Source organism: Oncorhynchus tshawytscha, linkage group LG12 (assembly GCF_018296145.1).
Source record: "Oncorhynchus tshawytscha isolate Ot180627B linkage group LG12, Otsh_v2.0, whole genome shotgun sequence".
NCBI lineage: Eukaryota > Metazoa > Chordata > Actinopteri > Salmoniformes > Salmonidae > Oncorhynchus > Oncorhynchus tshawytscha.
The window spans coordinates 27,361,606-27,386,385 of NC_056440.1; the positions used below are offsets into that span (position 1 = coordinate 27,361,606).

General features: G+C 43.9%; 2 protein-coding genes across 5 annotated transcripts in view; both read left to right on the forward strand.

The window, feature by feature from the left end:
• The first annotated feature begins 390 nt into the window (after nucleotides 1-390).
• ewsr1b (EWS RNA-binding protein 1b) lies at nucleotides 391-11,504 on the forward strand. 3 transcript variants are annotated; one of them, XM_024417629.2, is made up of 17 exons: nucleotides 391-536; nucleotides 1,283-1,319; nucleotides 1,475-1,526; nucleotides 1,714-1,846; nucleotides 1,958-1,972; nucleotides 2,447-2,642; nucleotides 3,508-3,773; nucleotides 3,888-4,053; nucleotides 6,664-6,701; nucleotides 8,064-8,096; nucleotides 8,294-8,409; nucleotides 9,417-9,546; nucleotides 9,717-9,836; nucleotides 9,950-10,082; nucleotides 10,180-10,265; nucleotides 10,767-11,019; nucleotides 11,119-11,504. In XM_024417629.2, exons 1-17 carry the CDS (start codon nucleotides 521-523, stop codon nucleotides 11,153-11,155), a joined length of 1,827 nt encoding a protein of 608 aa, XP_024273397.1. In that variant the 5' UTR covers nucleotides 391-520; the 3' UTR covers nucleotides 11,156-11,504. The 3 variants fall into 3 exon arrangements, with proteins under 3 accessions (XP_024273397.1, XP_024273396.1, XP_024273398.1); XM_024417628.2 differs by having other exon boundaries at nucleotides 392-536; nucleotides 3,502-3,773; XM_024417630.2 differs by lacking the exon at nucleotides 1,958-1,972 and having other exon boundaries at nucleotides 395-536; nucleotides 3,502-3,773.
• A 4,440-nt stretch (nucleotides 11,505-15,944) lies between these two features.
• Nucleotides 15,945-24,780, forward strand: part of LOC112248513 (GAS2-like protein 2A) — a 48,920-nt gene continuing 40,084 nt past the window's right edge. The window contains exons 1-2 of one of the 2 annotated variants that reach the window (XM_024417608.2): nucleotides 15,945-16,212; nucleotides 17,179-18,147. In XM_024417608.2, the coding sequence (XP_024273376.1) occupies nucleotides 17,464-18,147 (684 nt within the window). In that variant the 5' untranslated portion in view covers nucleotides 15,945-16,212; nucleotides 17,179-17,463. Of the gene's footprint in view, nucleotides 16,213-16,847; nucleotides 17,094-17,178; nucleotides 18,148-24,780 lie in introns of those variants that run through there. The other variant, XM_024417609.2, reaches the window with a different exon arrangement.

The following is a 24,780-nucleotide window of genomic DNA, read 5'->3' on the forward strand; positions in this document are numbered from 1 at the left end:
TAACTTTTACTTATTTAAAGTCAAACTTTAAGTTTTAATTTAAATTTGACCTTTATTTAAACTAGGCATGTCAGTTAAGAACAAATTCTTATTTACAATTACGGCCTACCCCGGCCAAACCTGGATGACGCTGGGCCAATTGTGCATCGCCCTATACGACACCCAATCACGGCCATATGTGATGCAGCCTAAATTCGAACCAAGGACGACATTGACCCCTCTTGCACTGAGATGCAGTGCCTTAGACCGCTGTGCCACTCGGGAGCCCTTTTCGTGTAGTCCACGATCATCTCCTTTGTCTTGATCACGTTGAGCGCGAACTAATAGAATTTTAGCAACCAGGAAATGCCGGAGCGGTTACCACATAGTGCGTTTTTAAAGTAACGGTTAATGTTAAGGTTAGGGTTTAGGATAGGGACATCCCTAGTATCCAGGATAGCGCTTACCGAACATCTTTGCCAGAGAGGCTCGTCTACTTTTACGCGCATGCGCCATTCTCTGACTAAACGAAGAAACGAAGATGGCGTCAGCTCCTGGTGGGTTTCGTTAACGGTCTTTTATTATCTGATTTTGCACGAATACATTACTTATTGTTGCATATCAAAAGAAATAATAATTCTGCATAGTTACATCAATGTTATTATCCAACATTCAAATCTAATGCGAACGTTTAAATCTGTACAGTAGTCGGTAGCTAGCTATTAAGCTAGCTAACGTTAGTAGTTAGCCAGCCGAATTGACCAGTTTGGTGAATTGACCAGTTTACTACTGTAGCTAGCTTAGCTAGAATCTAGGGCAGTAGGCCCTAACTAGCCACGTTGTCGGGCGAAGGGTACAAATTCACCACACACGTTTATCTGCGTTGTTAATTCGTGCCTGTGCGTATGCAATTCCGTTGGTCATGCGGCCTTGCTAATCTAGCCGCACGTCGTTTCTTTGTCTGCAAATTGAAACGTGTGGCTAGTTAAAAAAAAAAAACGTTTGCTAACGTTAGCTACGGTAGTTATGCAAGCAAAGGCGGGATTTCCTCCACTACACAACGCCGGAAAACGGCCTCTAGTCGGACCTTACTTAGAGGGAATTCCAGTTGTGCTTTGTCTATTTAAGGTCTGTTGAACTTGAAATACTTTCCATTGTGTGCGGTTGTTGGCAATGCAAAAGGTTTACGCGGTATTATTGTCGAGCAGTTCCATCTCACGAGTCCCAAACTGAATTTGATACTAGGACTGTTGCTGAAAGTTAAGCCTAGGCTAGTAATTTATTTTGTTATTTTCTTTTAAAGATTACAGTTCCTACAACCAGGCCAGTGCCCAGCAGGGGTAAGTCTTTCTACATGGGTATTGTGCTACCAGACTATTCAAATCAATGCAGTGGGATGGGTGTTTTGTGTAATTAGTTAAATTCATTATGATTTACTAAGACGCCAACATCAGAGATGGGTACTGTATGATTGAATGCTCTTGTGTCCCTGCAGGTATGGATCCTATGCTGCTCAGCCCTCACAGGCCTATGGACAATCTGCCCAGGTGAGTTTTATTAGAAGTAATTTATAAATTATTCAAACTGGAATAATGGTCAGTGACCCACATTATACCCAGATCTCATGACATGTTTGCATACAGCTCGATCTAAAGCACAGGAAAACTTGTACCTTGGAAAAGCAGACTTATTCTTCTATAGACTAATAGCTTATGGCCTTTTGTATTTCAACAGGGTTATAGCCAGCAAGCATATGGGTCCTATGCCCAACCAGCTGCAGCTGAGACCGGTTACCCACAGGCAGCACCCTCTGCTGGTGGCTATACACAGCAGCAGTATGGTTCCTCCTATGGGCAACCAGCATCAGGTCAGTTCCAGAAACTGTATTTTTTTGGGGGGGGGGAATTGTCCATCAAATGACTAACTATTGACCTCATGTAATGTGAACATTTTCTCCTCTATTGCTATCACGTTCCAGCTGGGAGTAAAACAGGTTTGACACAGATTCCCTTTCATGCATCTCCATCCATTTCAAGTCTTCAATGCCTTGATGGAGTGATCCATATACTGTATTTAGAATCATATGTAGTAGACTATAGTATTGTTAGTAGACTAGATGAACCCTGGACATGCTAGATTTCTTTGACATTGTATGTACTCATCCTGAATCATAATTGTAACAGACATGTTAGTGATACAATACGATAGTCCCTTCATAATATTATTTATCTAACACTTATTCTAATACTCTTAATCACACAATGGTATTCTGTGCCATAATATTCTTCATCAGTTCTCCTCATGGGCACTTTTGTTTTTGAAGTCCTGTGTATAGAGTGATCCAAATAGGCAACAGATTGCTTCATTCATTTGAGTAGTTCAGCCTCTGGTCTAAAATCCCAACAGTGTGTGCCTGGAATTATCCATCTAAAGCGTTTTAGTTAAACCATCTCCTCTTTGTCCACAGCTGGGTACCCTGCTGCCCAGCCCAGTGCCCATGCCTACTCCCAGCCCGCCGCGGGCTATGGAGCCAGTGGATATGAGAGCGCTGCTGCTGCTGCCCCCGCTGCCTCTCAGCCAACCTATGCATCCCAGCCAGGCTATGCAGCCCAGTCTGCCTACGCTGGCTACAGTCAGCAGCCTGCCTCCACTGCACCTCAGAGGTAGGCTAACTAGTGTTACATTAAGACCTAAGGGTATATTACAAAGCAGGATCAAGGAGTTGGCCATCTAACTTGCCAAAATATTCAGATAACTTTTTTATTTTATATAAATTTGTTTGAAAAGGGCATGTTCTAATTGATTGAACAATTGAACAAACTAATAGACTTCTAAGTTTAGCTATTTTAATTAATCATAAAATCTGTAGTTATTTCTGGTTGCTTAACTAATTGATTCTGCTTTGTAGTAAATCCATCTGGGTGTAATGGAGGTCGTTGTGCAGTTAGTTACACAATATTTTGTTAATGATTGTTCACATTAGAAGACAAGTTGCAGCTGGCAACTTATAAGAACCATCTACTGTGTAGAGCGTTTTTTTTCTCCCCAATTTTGTGGTATCCAATTGGTAGTAGTTAGTCTTGTCTCATCGCTGCAACTCCAGTACAGACTCGGGAGAGGCGTAGGTCAAGAGCCATGCGTCCTCTGAAACACAACCCAACCTAGCCGCACTGCTTTTTGACACAACGGACATCCAACCCGGAAGCCAGCCGCACCAATGTGTCGGAGGAAACACCGTACACCTGGCGACCTGGTCACCGTGCACTGCGCCCGGCCCGCCACAGGAGTCGCCAGTGCGCAATGAGACGAGGGTATCCCTGCCGGCCAAACCCTCCCTAACCTGTCGCCCCATGGTCCTCCCGGTCGCGGCCGGCTGCGACAGAGCCTGAGCTCGAACCCATAATCTTTCTTGGCACAGCTAGCACTGCGATGCAGTGCCTTAGACCACTGCGCCACCCGGGAGAGATGGTTATGTAGCGCTCTTTGACCTGTTCAATCCCTGCCTGTCCCTAATCACTTTAGTTACAGTGCCAGCAGCCAGCCCGCTGGCTACAGCCAGAGCAGCTACTCTCAGCCAGGGGGATATGCTGCACCGCAGAGTGGGTACCAGGCCCAGCAGGGAGGCTATGGGCAGCAGCAGAGTGGATACCAACAGCAGCAGCCCCCACCGCAGCAACAGGCTCCTGCTGCGGGCTATCCCCCTCAGGCCTCGGGCTCCTATGGGCAGCCTGCAGCCAGCCAGTATGGACAACAGAGCGGACCTCAAAGTGGTTACAACCAGTCAAGCCATTATAGTAAGAGCATCAGTCTCCTGCTATTTCAACACCCATGCCTACCTGCTATTTATTGTCATAGTCATGTGATTTTTCCCTCCTTTTCCCTAACCTTGTTGTTATGCTATTCTGTAGATAACTATGGGCAGGAGGGCAGAGGCAGCTCTGGCTACTCTGGCTCTGAGCCTGCTGGGTTCCCAGGGTCAGGGGAGAGCCGTGGGCCTCCCAGGGATGGCTATGACAGGGGCGGCATGATGCACGGTGGCCGGGGCCGTGGGGGCATGGGCCGTGGAGGCATGGGGTAAGTGAGACTCCTTATTGCTTAACTTAACCTCCATCCACTCTTACAAGTGCTTCGTCAAGGCAGAGCAGGGCTGAGTCTGAAGTTTCCCTAAAATGTAAGTGGGCCCCTGAGATAAACCCCTATAAAAGGATGACAGACAACAAATTTATTAGTGGGGGAAGTCAAACTGTTCACTTTTGTGTAAAATTAAAGATATAATGCCTACAGAAAGTTATATGAAGGGACCCTCCATAAATGAGTACTAACTCTCAGCCCTGCCATATTGGCCAAAGGTAAGAAGGGAATATGTTTTCATGAATCAAAGAGTTGGGACTGACGTGTGAACAGAGAGCTGGACTCGTAAACTATTCAATCGGATATCCTTTGTTGCTGTACCGCAGCATACCATCCATAGCATTGATTATGGTAAATCTATTCACAAGGCTTCACAGGGTCACTGCTGTGGGCACACCTCACCTTCTAAAATTATTGCTTTGATGTTAAATACATTTTAAGATGGTTTAAGAACGTATCATTTTCATGGGTATTTATTCCATCCTCTGGTTTTCCTTTTAAAAAGCTGATCCAGAAGGTACAGTATTTGAGAGTATGCACTATGGAAGTTTAGTTAAATTAACTGATAATTTTAGGTTTTGGCTTGTGTTGACTATTGTTTATATAAAGGTATTATTTCACATGAATCTATGACTTGCTTCTTCAAACCACAAAGTTCTTATCTTTAAGCTAGCAAACCTTTGCAAAAAAACACAATATTTTTTCACATTGGTGTTGGGAGGTGTGCCCCTTTCTGTCCAATGAGGTAATTTCTGGACAACATTTCTGGCCATTTAAGGGACCATTTTTGGCTCATGACCTGTGAGGAAGGTCTTTTAAAATAACTTTTTGTTTAATAAGCAAGATGCTTTGATTACTTATTCTAATAAAAAAAAATTGCATATTAAGTTGAGGTCAATGCACATTTGAGGTTTTTTGTTTGTTGGGAAAACCGATAAAATACATTTCTTCAGGGTACATCCATGCAGAACCAAAGTTATCCCCCTTATAGGTTGTTGGTACTGTACTTGCCACCTGTAGCCTTTCATGTTTAGTTAAAGCTTTCTCAGCATTATGATAGGACATCGAGAGTTTGAGTCAATGTTGATTCCATTGAGTATCAGACGGCTCAAGGTAATATTCCTGTAATAAGAAAAAACGGATCACATGTTCACTAGGTCACACTAGACTCCTATCGTGTTCAATTGTGTTTTGCCCTAGGCTTATATTACAGTAATAGGTTATTCAGTACATGGCTGTGTGTGCCCTAAAAGGATCATCAAAGTGAATAATACTGCTCTGCCAACAGCACAATATTTGATTAATTACATGTCACATTTTTTCCCCCCTCAATTAGATAATGTTATTGAATTAGCCCTGTTTTAAAGTTGAAAGTATATATCACAACCCTAGCTCTCAGCTGACATTGGTTAAAGTAGTCTAGAAATGTAGCTTCTCATCCATATGTTACTCATTCATTTACTTTCATACAGGATAGTTTTTTGTTCAAAATGTTTTGGGTCTGGTTTCCCAGACTCAGATTCAGCCTAGTCTCCTGAAAAGAATGCTGAGAATGCTTTTTAGCCTTTGGACTAGGCTTAATCTGTCTGGAAAACCACCCCCTTATGTGTGTTTTTGAAATGTGTTTTGGATTACAAATGTTTTGTTTAATCAAATGAACACCTTTTTTAACATGCTTTGTCACATTTACGCTACAGGTAACACAGTGAGAGCCATGTAAACCCAGCTTTATTCTATAAAGTGCCTGTACTCACTAAAGAGCCAGCATCTTAAACAACAAAGGGGTTAAACAACAGAGATTTTGGGTTCCGCCTTAAATCCAAGAGATGAGGATGGTGCTGTCTAAAGCGTGCTGGGAAACTCAAATTATACTATACAAATGTAACTTATTACTTTTACAGCATAACATTGTAACTTGGTCAAATTAAATTCTGTATTAGAATTGTGTAACTTCAAATCATCTTTGTAAAATGTACATGGATTTATTTTATTTTTTTCCTCCCCAAGGTGGCTATCACCTGTTTGTAATATTTCAGATCCATTGCATTTGACCACTTAAATAAAAAATGTTTTTTTAGCTGGTTTCTTCAACTGTAAAGTGGACATAATGCATAATCAACTTACATTTACAGTTAAATATGTGATCTAAGCATTGTATTATCTCCAGGCTAGACATTTAGCCTTTACTTGTCTACATATGGAATGCATCTGAAATCGTTTTCCTTTGTAACAAATACCTGGGATTATGTCCCATATTTCCCAAACGTAACAGATTTAGCACCCCTTGGCTACCTCCAAACTATCCAGTATCTGCTATTGAATGCTGTCATTAAGAAGCCATTTAGTAAAGGAGTCATGCCACGTAGTTGCTGTTAATACCTTAATTCCCAATTAACTGGATTGCATAGACTGTATAGGCATGTTGGGGGGGTTGTTAAATGAGCTAGTCAGAACTGTGTCTGTCAACCTCCCCAAACGAGCCACGAGGCTCCAGACATGGAAGTGGCTGATAAAAGGGAAATCGCCTTCATATCTCCATTTATTCCCCCATAGCGTCGCCGGAGACAGAGGTGGCTTCAATAAGCCTGGTGGTAAGTTAACGAGTATTACACTGGCTAGTCCACTCCAGACCTTTACCTACTAGAGCATGTACGCTCTGAGCATTTACCTAAGCCCTTACATTACATGTGTGTGTGTGTGTGCAGCGTTTTTTGGGTAGCCAAATATCTATATAGGTGGCTATTAGGATGGATGGAAATAGAGGAAAGGGGTACTTTTAACTCATTTTGGTTTATCACTCACTGCGGTAACCTTGAAAAGCAAGGTACTTATTTTACAATGACAAGTTAATGACAAATGCCTGCTGCTAAGAAATGTGTCGGGTTTGGAAAAATGGTTTTGCATTTACAATTTCATGGAGCAAACTCCTGGTATTTTTTTGGGACTATCTGTGGTGGCATAAGAACTTTTCTTATGGCACACATTTTTATACGGAAGGGTCTGAGGTTTTATTTTACATCATTATTAATATACACTCAGTTGCCAGTTTATTAGGTACACCCATCTAGTTTGCCCCTTTGCCTCCAGAAATGCCTGTATTCTTTGGGCCAGGGAAATGTTGCTCAGTATCAAGGGACCTAATGTGTGCCAGGAAAACATTCACGACAACTGGCACAAGCATGTACTCTTGACGGCAGGCAGGCTGGGGCCATGGACTCATGTTGATTTACACACAATCCTGACTGCCATTAGCATGATTCAACAGGAACTGGGTTTGGTCAGACCTGGTAATGTGTGGTCGTCTCCTGCTATAGCCCAGCCATGACAAGGACTCACTAGTGTGTTCCAAGATGCTGTTCTGCAGACCACTGTTGTACTGGGTTATTTGCCTGTTTGTGGCATGCCTGTCAGCTTGCATGATTCTTGCTATTCTCCTTCGACCTCAACGATCTGTTTTTGCTCACGTGACTGCCGCCAATGTTTGTTTAGTTGTCATACCAATTTCGGTAAACCCTAGACACTCGTGCGTGAAAAGCCCGATTTATGCTGGCCGTTTCTGAGGTACCGGAACCGGTGCACCTGACACCTATGATCATACCACGGTCAGTCTCTTAAGTCACTTGTTTTGCACATTTCTAACGTTCAACCGAGCAGTAACTGAATTCCTCTTTGCTTTATATAGCAGGCTACGGCCACGTGACTCACTGTCTTGTAGGAGCAAACCATTTTTTGTGAATGGGGTGGACTCCTAATATACTGGTTACTGAGTCTTCCACTTAAGAGGGGAACATGGTTTACCACAATACCATTTTCAATTTTCCCAAATGTCTGACACCTGTGTTTTTGGAGGAGTGTGTCTGGGTTGTCACTTCAAATTCTCTTCAGCAGTGGACCTGAGTGGCACAAACTGACTTTTCTTTGCCTTTTTCTCTACCTTGCCTGGTGGACAACAGGACCCATGAACAACGGGGCAGAGCGTGACATGGGTAAGTAGACACCAACTGACCATCAAACCTTCAACGTTTATCTTACTGATTGGGCAGTATTGCATCCACCTGAAAGTCTTTGTTGCGTTCATCTTGAAAGGGCTTTGCCTAATGGCGTATGCTATGAATCTGACATGAAGGACAGTATAGTGGCCGTGTGTTCAGGCTTGTTTTAAACAGTAGTTCTGTCTGTTCAGGGCGCCCTGAGGAGCAGGATGACTCTGAGAACAGCACCATCTACATCACAGGACTCACGGAAAGCGCAACTCTGGAGGAGATGGCTGTTTTCTTCAAACACCCTGGACCTATAAGGGTGAGGATATGCTCTGAAACTAAATAATTTCCATTTAAACCTGTATTAGGTCTCATACATTCCATTTGTTCCCCTGTATTCATCTAGCATCGGTATACCTCAACTGCTAAATTGTTGCCACAAAAATGTCTCTTTAAAACTCAAAATTGTTTGCATAGTCAACTTACACACACACTTACCCCACCAGACATGTCACCAGGGGTCTTTTCACAGTCCCCAGGTCCGGAACAAATTCAATGAAACGTATAGTATTATAGAGAGCCATGAGTGCATGCAACTCCCTGCTATCATATAACACAAGTGAACAGAGAACCTGGTTTCAAAAAACATAGGAACACCTCACAGCACAATGCCTCTCTCCTATACTTGTTGTGTGTATGTACACATACACTACATGTTAATGTTTTTAAATGTATGTAAATTCTTCTGTCTTTTCGTGTTCAGGCCCCAGTAAGACTAGATGTCGCAAATGGATCCTAATAAATTAAAACCACACTTTTTTTTTTATAAAAAAAAGTATAATTTGGGATGGAAAAACAGTGTAAATTACGATTACTGACGCAAGGTACATGCCCGGGGGCCCCGATTGGGGTCCCCATTGGATGTTTAATAATATTTAAGCAAAATGCATAGAATTGTAGAAAATTATCTTTCACACTACAGAATTCTCAGCTCCATGGAGAAATTTATAGAACTGCAGGAAATTGTCCAAGAAAAGGCACATTTTGCTCTCGGCTGCCAATTCCGGACAGATTCAAGTTGTGCCCTCCCCCTTTCACAACCGTTGCCGCCACGGCATTAATAAATAGGGGAAACACGGCATTCCTTCAGTCTTTCCCAAAGAATGCTTTTATAAATGGACACTGCTAATCTCTTGTATTGTTCTCATTTTAATTGGAGGATTGAACAGTTTTAGAAATGCTATAAAAAAGAAAAATACAACTGCAGATAGTTGTCAATGGTGTGGTAGTTTGACTTGAGTGATTCATTCCTCTGTTAATGTTCAGATGAACCGGAGGTTGGGCAAGCCTGCCATCAACATCTACACAGACAATGATTCGGGGAAGCCTAAGGGAGACGCCACTCTGTCCTACGAGGAGCCCCTCTGTGCCAAAGCTGCTGTGGAGTACTTCGATGGTTAGTCTCACTGGCCCTGTTAAACCTACATCAGCCTATTCTCTGATGTTACCCTTGAACTGTCCAGATTAATGCATACATGTACTGTAGAATACAAGAAATGACCAGTAACCCAAGCCTCTCTCCATTTTCTATTTATTCCTGTTTCCTTCTGTTCATGATCTCCACAGGGAAAGAGTACCAGGGAAAGAGGCTGAAGGTGTCCATGGCTCGCCGTAAGCCCATGATGGGTGGGATGAGAGGGGGCATGCCCATGAGGGGTGACATGATGGGCCGTGGAGGACCTGGAGGTAAATGTCCAACTTTCTTTTGTGGGACTTAAATTTTCAGTTTTGAACAAGAAGGTATTGTCCCACGTTGCCATGACCATTAAGTGAAATACTGAAACGACCTCTGGTGTTAGGCATGATGGGCCGTGGAGGGGAGCGTGGAGGTTTTGTCCCACGAGGAGGACCACGTGGCATGGGCAGAGGTGGACCAGGGGGGCCGGGTGGCAACATACAGCAGAGAGCTGGAGACTGGGAGTGCCCCAGCCAGTAAGTACCTCAAGAAAAATGTATTTTCCCATTCCCCTTTCTTAAATGTACAGTTTTTGTGTATAACGTGTAATGACTGAGTGGTTGTCTTCCTCAGGGGCTGTGGCAACCAGAACTTTTCCTGGAGGATGGAGTGTAACCAGTGCAAAGCTCCCAAACCAGAGGGCTTTGGGCCCCCTTCAGGTACGGCTCTCACCGGCACAGCAGCGCTATTGTCAGGGCCTGATTCATAACTAGACAGGAATCATTATAAGTGTTATTTGAGCAACACGGGCTGATTCCTATTTCATATCTTAATGCTTGAAATGTAAACAGACAAATCAAACCGGTTTATCACCTTGACTTCGGGGTCCATGCTTAGCAGTTGTACTTGATTCGTGTCAACTCTGGGGAAACATGGAATCATCTATGTGCAGCAGTCAGCTCACTGTAATGAAACGCTTTGGCATTGGAGGACTTGTTCTGTGTTCACTTGGAATGCCACTTATGTTTAGTCATATTTCCCTCCCTGTGAAGTACTCCATGATATGAAGTTCAGTTGTCTTTGGATGTTTGGAATTTCCTGGTACTATCATTACCAGCAGCCCAAATTCTATCAACAGCGATCTACACTGTGTAGCATACAATATGTCTACAATAGTCTGTGGTGGCAAGCTAAACTGGGCCTTGTGTGGTTTTGTTCAGGTGGTGAGCGAGGCAGGGGTGGCATGGGGATGCGTGGGGGCAGAGGGATGGACCGTGGCGGACCAGGAGGGCCCGGTGGTCCTGGCGGCTTCCGTGGAGGATGGGGAGGTGACCGTGGCGGTGGCTTCAGAGGGCGTGGTGGAATGGACCGGGGGGGATTCCGAGGGGGTAGCAGGGGAGGACCACCGATGGACAGAGGAAGAGGAATGGGGAGAGGAGGAATGGGCGGGCCCCCAGGCAAGATGGATATGAGGTAAGGGGATATGTTGGACTGCTTTCATCATACTCAAATATTATTTGCTTACTTAATGCATGTTTGTTAGACACTAAATTATGTTTTTTCCTCTCATAGGGACCATCGCCAGGAACGCAGAGACCGACCCTACTAAAAGAAAGCAATTAAAATGTTCCATCTGACGCAGGATTAGATTTTTAAAATGAAAATTTTAATTTATGATTCCATATTATAAATGGTTATATAACTGCTTTTGAAATACTCTGCAGTTTCATTCAACTCCTAGTTAAATGTTTTGTTTTTAGTTTTGTTTACCCTTGGTTCAGTTATTTTGACTTGTGCATGTTTATTTTTGCATTTCTTAGATGTACAGACAGATTTTTTTGGACAGTGTATTGTAAAACATGACACGTTTCTTTTTTAATTGTAATTGCTTTTCCTTCCCACAGTTGTGTAATGAACAATTTTGAAAATAAAATTTCCACTCCTATTTGATGCTAAAAGAAGTTCAGATCCATTGCTGTTATGAGGCATCGTGATTGGTTGACTGTTTGCATTTACATTTTCAACTGTTCTAGAGTGGTAGGAATTATACAGTATTTGACAGCTCTGCTCCTTCAGCAGGTTTCTCTTAATGAATTGTCCACTAGGAGGCACTATGTAGTCTGCAGCTTTGCAACAATACCAGCACGATAGATGCATCCATTTTCCCAAGAACTTTGCTAAAGATATTGGGTGTCAGGACTTCTCTAAGCCATAGAGGATATATAACTGGTCTGTGACACTTCATGTTGTATTTGTAATCATATACAGTGCATTCGGAAAGTATTTGGACCCATTTCTCCATATTTTGATGACATTACAGCCTTATTCTAAAATGGATTAAATAAATAATATCTACACAGAATACCAATACCACATAATGACAAAGTGAAAAGATTAAGTATTACAAATAAACAAAGCCTTATTTAGATAAGTACTCTGACCCGTTGGTATGGGACTTGAAATTGGGATCAGGTTTGTCCTGTTTCCATTGATTATCCTTGGTGTTTCTACAACTTGATTGGAGTCCCACCTGTGGTAAATTGGACATGATTTGGAAAAAGCACACCCATCTTTGACAGCTTGTCAGAGCAAAAACCAAGCCGTTAAGTCAAAGGAATTGTCCGTAGACCTCAGACAGGATTGGGTTGAGGCACAGGTCTGGGGAAGGGTACCAAAAAATGTCTGCAGCATTGAAGGTCCCCAAGAACACGGCCTCCATCGTTCTTAAATGGAAGAAGTTTGGAACCACAAAAAGAGCTGGCAACCCGGCCAAACTGAGTAATCGGGGGAGAAGTGCCTTTGTCAGGGAGGTGACCAAGAACCTGATGGTCAATGACAGAGCGCCAGAGTTCTTCTGTGGAGATGATTGTCCTTTTGGAAGGTTCTCCCATCTCTGCAGCACTCCACCAATCAGGCCTTTATGGTAGAGTGGCCAGATGCAAGCCACTCCTCAGTAAAAGGCACATGACAGCCCACTTGGAGTTTGCCAAAAGCCACCTAAAGGACTCAGACCATGAGAAACATGATTCTCTGGTCTGATGAAACCAAGATTGAACTCTGGCCTGAATGCCAAGCGTTACATCTGGAGGAAACCTGGCACCATCCCTATGGTGAAGGCAGCATCATTCTGTGGGGATGTTTTTCAGAGGCAGGGACTGGGAGACTAGCCAGGATCGAGGGAAAGATGAACGGAAAAAAGTACAGAGACCTCTGATTAAAACCTGCTCCAGAGTGCTCAGGACCTTAGACTGGACAACGGCCCTAAGCACACAGCCAAGACAACGCAGGAGTGGCTTCGGGACAAGTCTCAATGTCCTTGAGTGGGCCAGCCTGAGTCCGGACTTGAACCTGATCGAACATCTCTGGAGAGACCTGAAAATAGAAGTGTAGTGACGCTCCCCATCCAACCTGACCGCTTGAGAGGATTTGCAGGGAAGAATAGGAGAAACTCCCCAAATGCAGGTACGCCCAGCTTGTAAATTCATACAAGAGGACTCGAGGCTGTAATCACTGCCAAAGGTGTTTCAACTGAGTAAAGGGTCTGAATACTTATGACATCTAAAATTAAAATTAAAAAAATGTATACATTCCCAAACATTTCTAAATATTTTTGCTTTGTCATTATGATGTATTGTGTGTAGATTGAGGGAAAACTATTTACACATTGTTACATTAGCCTAATTTTTAACAATGTGGTAAAAGTTGAGGTCTGACTACTTCCCGAATTAACTGTATAATGACTAGTGAATGAAGAGGTACTTGGTCAAAAATGACTGAACTAAATTGTACATTTGCTGGTGAGAATAGACATCGACTGCCTTCAGGCTTTTTTACAGAATTGCGATGACGTCTTTGCAAGTTATTTTCATTGTTTGAGAAACCTCTCAATCATATCAAGAGGCAATGGATGTTATTAACCAGATGTCAGCCTCCCCTGGCTGTGACTTATACCACATTTCTTAATGCATCTGTTCAGCATATGTCCAGACATTCTCAGAGCACTTTTGATAATCACTCTTCACTTCCCAATGAGAATGAATTGAGCTTTGTTTAAATTTAACAGTTGGGTCCGCTTTTATAATCCAGTCTGTTTGTATACCTGTAATCACTTTTGACATCACAGACAGGGTGCATTCATTGTACTTTGTTGTACGGTGTCCTGGTTATCAAATTAAATATGAACGCTCTAAATGCTCCAGCCCTAACTTCTCAAATGTCTAATTTCCAGTTAAAGAGCAAAGCCCAGTGTTTTGTGTGCGGGTGAAGTCCGGTCACAGCTGATGAGAGCTCTCTGATGACTGGGAGCCAGTTGCTCATGCTGGGGAACTGAGCACGGTGTGTGAGTTGTCTGTGTCACAGAAAAGCTGATTCATCCCGGCCCAGAAAATGATGTCATCCCACCAGTCTCTTTCTCCTCCCTCCACCACCCTCTCTCTCTTAAAGAAACAACTGTATTTTTCAAATCAAAACAAGGCCCTCCTTTTTCCATACTGAAATTCAAATCATCACATAACAGCAGAGCAGCATGTGCAGAGACAAAAATGGTGCAGCTGTTGTTTCAGACAGTGCTTGTCTGGCTCTGCCTGTGAACTGGAATAGCAGTGGGATTCCAAAATGAAGTTTGAATATAAACAGGCTAGGTATCAAAGTGTAACTACTAGGCTTATTTCATATTGACACAGAGCGACCAATACTATAGGTCTTCTATATTGAGATGCAACTTGGGAAGGAACTTTTTTCCCCCTGCCCTGACACTTCGTCTGATGGATGTGTATGTGGATACCTGCTCGACAAACATCTCATTCCAAAATTATGGGCATTATTATGGAGTTTACTTACTGCTATAACAGCCTCCACTCTTCTGGGAAGGCTTGCCACTAGATGTTGGAACATTGCTGCAGGAACTTGCTTCCATTCAGCCACAAGCATTAATCGAGGTCGGACACTGATGTTGGTTGATTAGGCCTGGTTCGCAGTCGGCGTTCCAATTCATCCCAAAAGTGCTCAATGGGGTTGAGGTCAAGGCTCTGTGCAGGCCAGTCAAGTTCTTCCACACCAATCTCGATAAACCATTTCTGTATGGATCTCGCTTTGTGCACAGGGGCATTGTCAAACTATTGCCACAAAGTTGGAAGCACAGAATTATCTAGAATGTCATTGTATGTTGTAGTGTTGATTTCCCTTCACTGGAACTAAGGGGCCTAGACCAAACCATGAAAAACAGCCCCAGACCATTGTTCCTCCTCCACCAAACTTTACGGTTGGCACTATGCATTGGGGCAGGTAGTGGTGTTCTCGCATCTCCCAAACAAAAATTACTCTGTCGGACTCTGAGATGGTGAAGTGTGATTCATCACTCCAGAGAATGAGTTTCCACTGTTCCGGAGTCCAATGACGACGACCTTTACACCACTTCAGCCAATGCTTGGCATTGCGCATGGTGATCTTAGGCTTGTGTGTGGCTGCTTGGCCATGGAAACCCATTTCATGAAGCTCCCGACGAACAGTTATTGTGCTGATGTTGCTTCCAGAGGCAGTTTTGAACTCGGTAGTGAGTGTTGCAACCGAGGACAGACGATTTTTACGCACTCGGCGGCCCCGTTCTGTGAACTTATGTGGCCTACCACTTCGAGGCTGAGCTGTTGTTTCTCCTAGAAGTTTCAACTTCACAATAAAACCACTTACAGTTGACAGGGGGAGCTCTAGCATGGCAGAAATTTGATGACCTGACTTGATGGAAAGGTGACATCCTATGACTGTGCCACGTTGAAAGTCACTGAGCTCTTCAGTAAGGCCATTCAACTGCCAATGTTTGTCTATAGAGATTTCATGGCTGTGTGCTCGATTTTATACACTTGTCAGCAACGGGTGTGTTTAAAATAGCCGAATCCACTCATTTGAATGGGTGTCCGTGTGTGTATGTATGTATGTGTAATAGATATATATCTCACTGATTTCCCCAGAATGCTTAATGCACATGCTCGTCTGAGGGACGGATTACATCACTGGTAGAGAGGACTTCCCTTATACTGCTTTCTCCTCCTCACCCGGTTTTACATTCAGCTTTCAATTCTACATAATGAACCACAGCTAAAATTATTAGCCCAACACAATCTGCCTAAATAGAATTACTTTCGCCTCCCGCCAAAGATCTCGAAGGCACAGCAAAACTAAAGTGGAGTTAGTGTGTTGATAATCTTTGAAGGCTAAACTGTAGACTTTTCTTGGTCGTTACATTGTAATATTAATTTCTGCTTCCTTTGGAGTAATCTGGATACTAATTTGGACCAATTTGTCCTGTAGTAAAATGGGCATGCCTGAATTTGATGCAGTCTTCAGACGTAAGCTGCCTGATGACCTGCTAATGTTTCCTTGGCAGGTTTTGTCTGCCTTTTCAAGCCGGAGGAAATAGACTCGCCTCCCTCTCTTTTTTTCTTGCCCCGTGTCCTGGTGTTGAAAGTGATTTGGTGTTTTAGCAATGTCATAAACAAGTGTAAGGACAGATGGTGAGGGTGTGTTTTTTAAAACGACTAGGGTGTCATTAATTCTACACTTTTGAACTCGTTCAAAGTGTAGGCAATATTACAGCTCTTGTTCTGGGGGATGGTTTCGATTTGTTTCTTTCGACAAACGTCGTCCTTGACAGAAAATTTAGACAGGTCAAAGGTATGTAAGAATGAAAATGTTTTTTATGAGAATGAAGTTGTATAATTGAGTAAATCTTGGTCAGGAACATTAACCACTCAGTGAGGTCATTGCGTCATTTGAAATATTGTCAAGATAGTATAATGATGGTATTTTCTTTGACGGCTTATGATGTGCATTTAAAGACGGTGATCGCTTACCCGTGGTCCGTTAATTCTCGATGTCATGTTTTTTCTCACCATGTCAACACTTATGTTCTTTATCTTCTTATGATAGCTGTAGCCTAATGTAAACATGCGTTCCACCCTTTTATCAGTACACTAACTTCACGAGCTGATATTACATTATTATAGGCTACTGCAGGTAATAATGTAGGCCTTTGTAGCCTAACAACCTACTTGATCTTAAATGCCCACAGCTCATGTGCCATATCCAACGTATTAATGCGCATCTGCATGGTACAGTGTGACAGGTTGTCAATTGTCAACTCTGCAATTGAAGGCTATATCCTACGCAATAGGTGTTTCATTCAAAAAGAATGGCTACCGTTTTTCAGTGGTATAAACCCTAGGCTATGCTATATTATTGTCAAGCGGTGGATACAGGGTTAAGTTTTTTCCCCCTTCTACCGGCGCTTATCCCTCATAATGGGATATGCCACTGTATCGCTCTGCCTGTCTCTTGTCTAAGCTAGAGCCGGTCAGCATGCTTATAGCAGGAGGCGGTGCAATATGGGCTGAGCAATTAATGAGCGGGGGACGATGTTACTCGGCAAGGGAACTGTGAAGCCTGCCACTGGTCAGTGTGGAGTCTTTATATTGAGGGAGACTGCGAAGAAGTGATTTGGACCATCCAGGCAAACCAGCAACATGACTATCGCAACGCATTGTATATTCACCGGGGTAGGATCTAGGGCACCGGGAAGCTTTATGCATTGGGTGTGTATCCATCTGTAGCTAACCATACCGGTTTCTCTCTCTCCCGCAGTTGGAGTTCGGTGAGAAATAGCGATGCTATCATTATAGGAAGCTGATATCACGCAGACATCCGGAAACGCATCCACGCGCCACGGTTTTCTAGCATGATGTCAATATGCTTTAACAATACAAAGGATTCATTCAAGGACCTCGATTGAGATGCCGTATATGCGCGTTTGTCATGGGTGCGTCGACGCGGTTAATTTGCTCTGCTCCATACGGTTTTGGACTGGGTTTATGGAATGATCCAATTTGGAATGATTAAATAGCCTGCATTGATACATATTCCGACAATATGGCTGATCAGAGTAACATCCAGTCTGCTGCTTCCAAAAGCATCCGGCCGTTCAAGTCCAGCGAGGAATACCTGTATGCCATGAAAGAGGACTTGGCCGAGTGGTTTAACACGCTGTATGACCTGGATATAACGGCGGACACCTTTATGGAAGGGCTGGAGACTGGCTGTGCCCTCTGTCGGCATGCCAACAACGTGAATCGCGCAGCGCTGGACTTTCAACTGGAGTACCCAGAGGCTGCACAGTCATTGAGGATGCCAACCAAGGATGTGGTCTTTCAGTCAAGAAACGTGGTTCCTGGCTCGTTTTTGGCTCGGGACAACGTGTCCAATTTCATCGGCTGGTGTCGTCAGGAACTGTGGATCAAGGATGTTCTCATGTTCGAGACCAACGACATAGTGGAGAAATGCAACGAGAAGAACTTTGTGCTGTGCCTGCTGGAGGTGGCGAGGCGTGGCGCCAAGTTCGGCATGCTGGCCCCGATGCTGATCCAGCTAGAGGAGGAGATCGAGGAGGAGATCCGGGACCAGGAGAACCTGGGGGAGCCCAGCCCAAGCCTGCTTCCAGTAAGCAGGGCTTTTGTTCGGAAAGAGAGTGTGGTGGATGAACCCGAGCCTGCCCCCTATGCACATTGGCAACAGAAACAGAGGGTGCTGTGTGACATGAGAAACTTAGATGAGTTGGTAAGTAACACCTCTCAGGTGTATTGTTTCACTGATATACCTACAATTGAGTTTGGGAAAAGGAAAGGAAAAATGACTGCACAGAATGCCCTCCTATTACATTTCCATAAGTGTTTAGTGTGCCTAGCTGTTAAGAGCATTGGGCCAGTAACCGAAAGGTCGCTGGTTCAAATCCCCGAGCTGACTGGGGGAACAATCTGACGTGCACTTGAGCAAGGCACTTAACCCTAATTGATCCTTTAAGTCACTCTTGATAAGTGTCTGCTAAATGACTAAAATTTCAAATGTTGGATGCAGACCATTCTTAAATACACTGCTCAAAAAAATAAAGGGAACACTTAAAACAACACAATGTAACTCCAAGTCAATCACACTTCTGTGAAATCAAACTGTCCACTTAGGAAGCAACACTGATTGACAATACATTTCACATGCTGTTGTGCAAATGGAAGACACAACAGGTGGAAATTATAGGCAATTAGCAAGACACCCCCAATAAAGGAGTGGTTCTGCAGGTGGTGACCACAGTCCACTTCTCAGTTCCTATGCTTCCTGGCTGATGCTTTGGTCACTTTTGAATGCTGGCGGTGCTTTCACTCTAGTGGTAGCATGAGACGGAGTCAACAACCCACACAAGTGGCTCAGGTAGTGCAGCTCGTCCAGGATGGGACATCAATGCGAGCTGTGGCAAGAAGGTTTGCTGTATCTGTCAGCGTAGTGTCCAGAGCATGGAGGCGCTACCAGGAGACAGGCCAGTACATCAGGAGACGTGGAGGAGGCCGTAGGAGGGCAACAACCCAGCAGCAGGACCGCTACGTCCGCCTTTGTGCAAGGAGGAGCAGGAGGAGCACTGCCAGAGCCCTGCAAAATGACCTCCAGCAGGCCACAAATGTGCATGTGTGTGCTCAAACGGTACAAAACAGACTCCATGAGGGTGGTATGAGGGCCCGACGTCCACAGGTGGGGGTTGTGCTTACAGCCCAACACCGTGCAGGACGATTGGCATTTGCCAGAGAACACCAAGATTGGCAAATTCGCCACTGGCGCCCTGTGCTCTTCACAGATGAAAGCAGGTTCACACTGAGCACATGTGACAGTCTGGAGACGCCGTGGAGAACGTTCTGCTGCCTGCAACATCCTCCAGCATGACCGGTTTGGCGGTGGGTCAGTCATGGTGTGGGGTAGCATTTCTTTGGGGGGTCGCACAGCCCTCCATGTGCTCGCCAGAGGTAGCCTGACTGCCATTAGGTACCGAGATGAGATCCTCAGACCCCTTGTGAGAACATATGCTGGTGCGGTTGGCCCTGGGTTCCTCCTAATGCAAGACAATGCTAGACCTCATGTGGCTGGAGTGTGTCAGCAGTTCCTGCAAGAGGAAGGCATTGATGCTATGGACTGGCCAGCCCGTTCCCCAGACCTGAATCCAATTGAGCACATCTGTGACATCATGTCTCGAGGTCTGGGAGGAGATCCCTCAGGAGACCATTCGCCACCTCATCAGGAGCATGCCCAGGCGTTGTAGGGAGGTCATACAGGCACTTGGAGGCCACACACACTACTGAGCCTCATTTTGACTTGTTTTCAGGACATTACATCACATTTGGATCAGCCTGTAGTGTGGTTTTCCACTTTAATTTAGATTGTGACTCCAAATCCAGACCTCCATGGGTTGATAAATTTGATTTCCATTGATCATTTTTGTGTGCTTTTGTTGTCAGCACATTCAACTATGTAAAGAAAAAAGTATTTTAATAAGATTATTTCATTAATTCAGATCTAGGATGTGTTATTTTAGTGTTCCCTTTATTTTTTTGAGTAGTGTACATTCTCCCATATCGAACAAAAATAACTATCAAATTTACTAAAACAACACATCCCCAGCCCTTGTCCAAGAAAAAAACACATTCAATGTTGTTTCATGGTGCAAAAGCAACCCATGGAACAGTTGAATGCAGTCCTGACCTATAGGAATGCTCTCCCAGAGTTAAAAACATTACTGTGCCAGAAGTGAGGTCCCTTTTGTAAAAACTAATCTCCCTGATATGTTGACTCCCTGCTCTCCTGTGTGTGTTTAGAGTGCATGCTGCCTTACTGTGTGTTTGCCTCCTAATCCACACATTCTCTCACACACAGGCTCTAAAAGGCTGTGTAGGTAGGTAGCTGGTAACATTTTAAGGATTCCTCTAGGGAAATGTCACTTCAGCCCTGCCCCTACGAGGTGGTTGGCAATCAGGGGAGCTACTGCTCCTTCTTATTTGTTCATGTGCTTCTTATTTGTTCATGTGGAACAGTGCAGCTGTATGGTAAGTATTATGGTAGCTGGACACATTCTGACATCAGTGTTATACACAATCTATTATCCCTTTATAACTAACTAAGATGCTTCCATTTGCATGCAGATGGGGTGTAGTGTGTTCCCCCTGGGCTGTCTTAAAGCAGTCTTATACACCTCAACATCCAGTCCCACTGTGTGTGTGAGCATGAGAGAGGCATTGTTAGAGACAGAGAAACTAGCAGGCAGACAGGGGTTAGCTGCTGGAACGCGTGCTTAGGTTACGAGTGGAGAGGAATTCATATTTTGGTGCAGATGAGCAGAGTGAGGACAATGCCATCCTTTCACACCACAGATAGGAGTGGGAGGTAGACATAGAAAGGGAGAGCCAGTCAGCAGTCAATACTCATGCCCACTTGGCCCTCTGTAGTCCTTCTCACATGGCCAAGCACTAATTGCTTGATCACAACCATGAACACTTGCTTCTGAGGGCATACAGAGAGAGGTACTATGCTCCCAACCCCTGACCTAGTACTAGTGCCCACATACACTCACTACCATAACTGGATACGCTGATATTACTATTACAAACTTTAATCTTGGTTGACTGCTGATGTTCCTATGAGAATGTGTGAGGGCAAGGGGGTGAGACATGGTGTCTTACCTCATCACCCACCCACACCACTAAGGGATAGTGAGGGGACACAGCAAGTCAAGTGCATGTCCTTTTTCTAAGGGGCCGTATGACTCACCGTGCATGCTGAGTGAACTTCATACGATTCAGCTACCCTGAAAGCCTCTCTCTGTCTACCTGAATAAAGTGCCTGGATGCTGGAGGAAAACTGCCTGCATCAGCAACATGAGGCTCTCACAGTAAAAAACCAGGAGGGCACAGAAAGGGGAACACACCAAAGCAGCATTATTAGTTACAGTCCTGCATAGTACAAGAATATAGCATTACTATACTGCAGTGTTCCTGTAAATGTGCTCAAGCATCCTGTTCCAGTTAATGCAGCTCTTTGAAATCCCATTTGGTCTATAGATCTGCTCATACAGTATTTGATTTCTCTTTTGGAACTGACCTTGTCTGGATCATAGTGGCATTGAGGCAGGCCAGTCAATGCTGGCCCATATCTGGACTAAATGGACCAGCAGTAAATTAACTGAAATCCTACTTTTGTACAACTGGAGGTGTTTTGATCCAATAACAGTCAACAAAGCCAGCCACTGAATATCCACTAACCCGCAAGGCATTATGGGTCATCCACAACCTTAGTCACCGGTATTCTCTGCATTGCACTTGCCTCGGCCTTCCCATACTCTTGTATTTCCAATATAGATACTTCCCAGGAGATTGGTCTCTGTGTAATTACTGGAAACGTCATGAGAGCTAGATGGGGAGGGAGAGGAAGTAAGTTGAAGGGCTTAGTGATATTATCATTGGTCCACAGCTGTGTCACCAGCCGTGTTTCCAGTGTGCAGAGCAGTCAGTCATGCAGCCACGGCTGTTTTCTTGCATTGTGCTGGCCTTGTGGCGTGTCAGGAGCTTGGCCCTCTCTCTCGCAAGTCTTTTATTTTGAATAAAGGGAATTTTCATTTAAAGCTCTAAGCCCCTGGGTTTGAATAGTGTCTTTTGGCAAATCAGTGATAATCAAAACTCTATTTTTGAACGTTTGTCACTAGTTACCACAGCCACAAAATCAAAAATGTCTATTGTAAAAATTCATTAAAGCAAAAATGATAATTTTAGAAAAACAAGGTTAGGGTTAGGCATAAGGATATAGGTGTGGTTAGGTTTAAAATCAGATTAAGATTGTAGAAATAGGTGGGTTTAGCCATAATTATCGCTGTGGTAACTAATGACAACCGATAGCCTCCTTCACACTAACTTTATTGGCAAAATGTCTGTCTTGATGACAATGATTCAAAGGGTTATCATGTGAGAAATTATCAATCAATGACACTCAATTTGCTCTATTAATTAACCACCAGACGGCTAAGGACAGAAGTTCACTAACCTGGTGATCAGCTTTGCTCTATGGGTTAACTGACTTAGGCCTAAACTGTTGAAGTGCCAGCAGGAGTCTGGCTCAGGGATAGTTTTCTGATCTCTCCTATGATGCCATTCTGTCAAATTGTGGATAACAGAATGTTCTTACTGTCATCCATTACATTAAACTATTTATCAATCCAAGCAACTTCTCTTCTAAAATATATTACACCCGCACACCTGACTAGCATCACCACCCTGGATGGTTCCGACCTTGAATATGTGGACATCTATAAGTACCTAGGTGTCTGGCTAGACTGTAAACTCTCCTTCCAGACTCATATCAAACATCTCCAATCGAAAATCAAATCTAGAGTCGGCTTTCTATTCCGCAACAAAGCCTCCTTCACTCACTCTGCCAAACTTACCCTAGTAAAACTGACAATCCTACCGATCCTCGACTTCGGCGATGTCATCTACAAAATAGCTTCCAACACTCTACTCAGCAAACTGGATGCAGTTTATCACAGTGCCATCCGTTTTGTCCCTAAAGCACCTTATACCACCCACCACTGCGACCTGTATGCTCTAGTCGGCTGGCCCTTGCTACATATTCGTCGCCAGACCCACTGGCTCCAGGTCATCTACAAGTCCATGCTAGGTAAAGCTCCGCCTTATCTCAGTTCACTGGTCACGATGGCAACACCCACCCGCAGCACGCGCTCCAGCAGGTGTATCTCACTGATCATCCCTAAAGCCAACACCTCATTTGGCCGCCTTTCGTTCCAGTTCTCTGCTGCCTGTGACTGAAACGAATTGCAAAAATCGCTGAAGTTGGAGACTTTTATCTCCCTCACCAACTTCAAACATCTGCTATCTGAGCAGCTAACCGATCGCTGCAGCTGTACATAGTCTATCGGTAAATAGCCCACCCATTTTTACCTACCTCATTCCCATACTGTTTTTATTTACTTTTCTGCTCTTTTGCACACCAATATCTCTACGTGTACATGACCATCTGATCATTTATCACTCCAGTGTTAATCTGCAAAATCGTAATTATTCGCCTACCTCCTCATGCCTTTTGCACACAATGTATATATAGACTCTCTTTTTTCTACTGTGTTATTGACTTGTTAATTGTTTACTCCATGTGTAACTCTGTGTTGTCTGTTCACACTGCTATGCTTTATCTTGGCCAGGTCGCAGTTGCAAATGAGAACTTGTTCTCAACTAGCCTACCTGGTTAAATAAAGGTGAAATAAAAATAAAATAAATAGAAAACACTCTTGAATAACGCAACAATTCACCAGCATGTGCAGACAATTAAAGGGTTTATTGTCTTGTACGTACACATTAAATTAGCAGACAATTTTAAATGTTTTTATTTAACCAGGAAAAGCCCATTGAGACCTGGTCAAGAAGGCAGCAACAATCAATATATTACAGAATCAAAACATACAACATGATCCAGCCTAAAAAAAAGCATTTACACTCCTCTGTTAGTCTCCCATCAATATTTTAAATTAATTCAGTGGCACTAATATATCTAGATGAAGCATGGATTGTAGACTATTCCATGCCTCTTGTGCACAAGACGAGAAGGCAGTCTTGTCTAATACTGTACATTTCCTAGCAATCACCTAGCAGACCGGGTATGGTAACTGCTGGTGGTGAAGGAGACCAGACTAGAGAGGTAAAGAGGGAGTTTAACCAAAAGGGCTTTGTAGGTGAATCGAATCAAATCAAATTGTATTGGTCACATGCGCCTTATACAACAGGAAAATAAAAGTAACTAATAATTAAACCGCAGCATTAAAATAATAAGTAAGCCTATATACAAGGGGGTACCGGTATAGTCAATGTGCGGGGGCACCGGTTAATTTAGGTAATATATAGAGTTAGTGACTATGCAGATTATAAACAGAGTAGCAGTGTAAAAGAGGGGTCTGGGTAGCCCTTTGATTAGTTGTTCAGAAGTCTTATGGCTGGGGGTAGAAGCTGCTTAGAAGCTTTTTGGACCTAGACTTAGCGCTCCGGTACCGCTTGCTGTGCAGTAGCAGAGAGAATAGTCCATGACTAGGGTGACTGGAGTCTGACAATTTTTAGGGCCTTCCTCTGACACTGCCTGGTATAGAGGTCCTGGATGGCAGGAAGCTTGGCCCCAGTGATGTTCTGGGCCATACGCACTACCCTCTGTAGTGCCTTGCGGTCGGAGGCCGAGCTGTTGCCATTACCAGGCAGTGATGCAGCCAGTCAGGATGCGCTCGATGGTGCAGCTGTTGAGGATCTTTTCAGTCTCCTGAGGGGGAAGAGGCATTCTCGTGCCTTCTACACAACTGTCTTAGTGTATTTGGACACATACAATGTA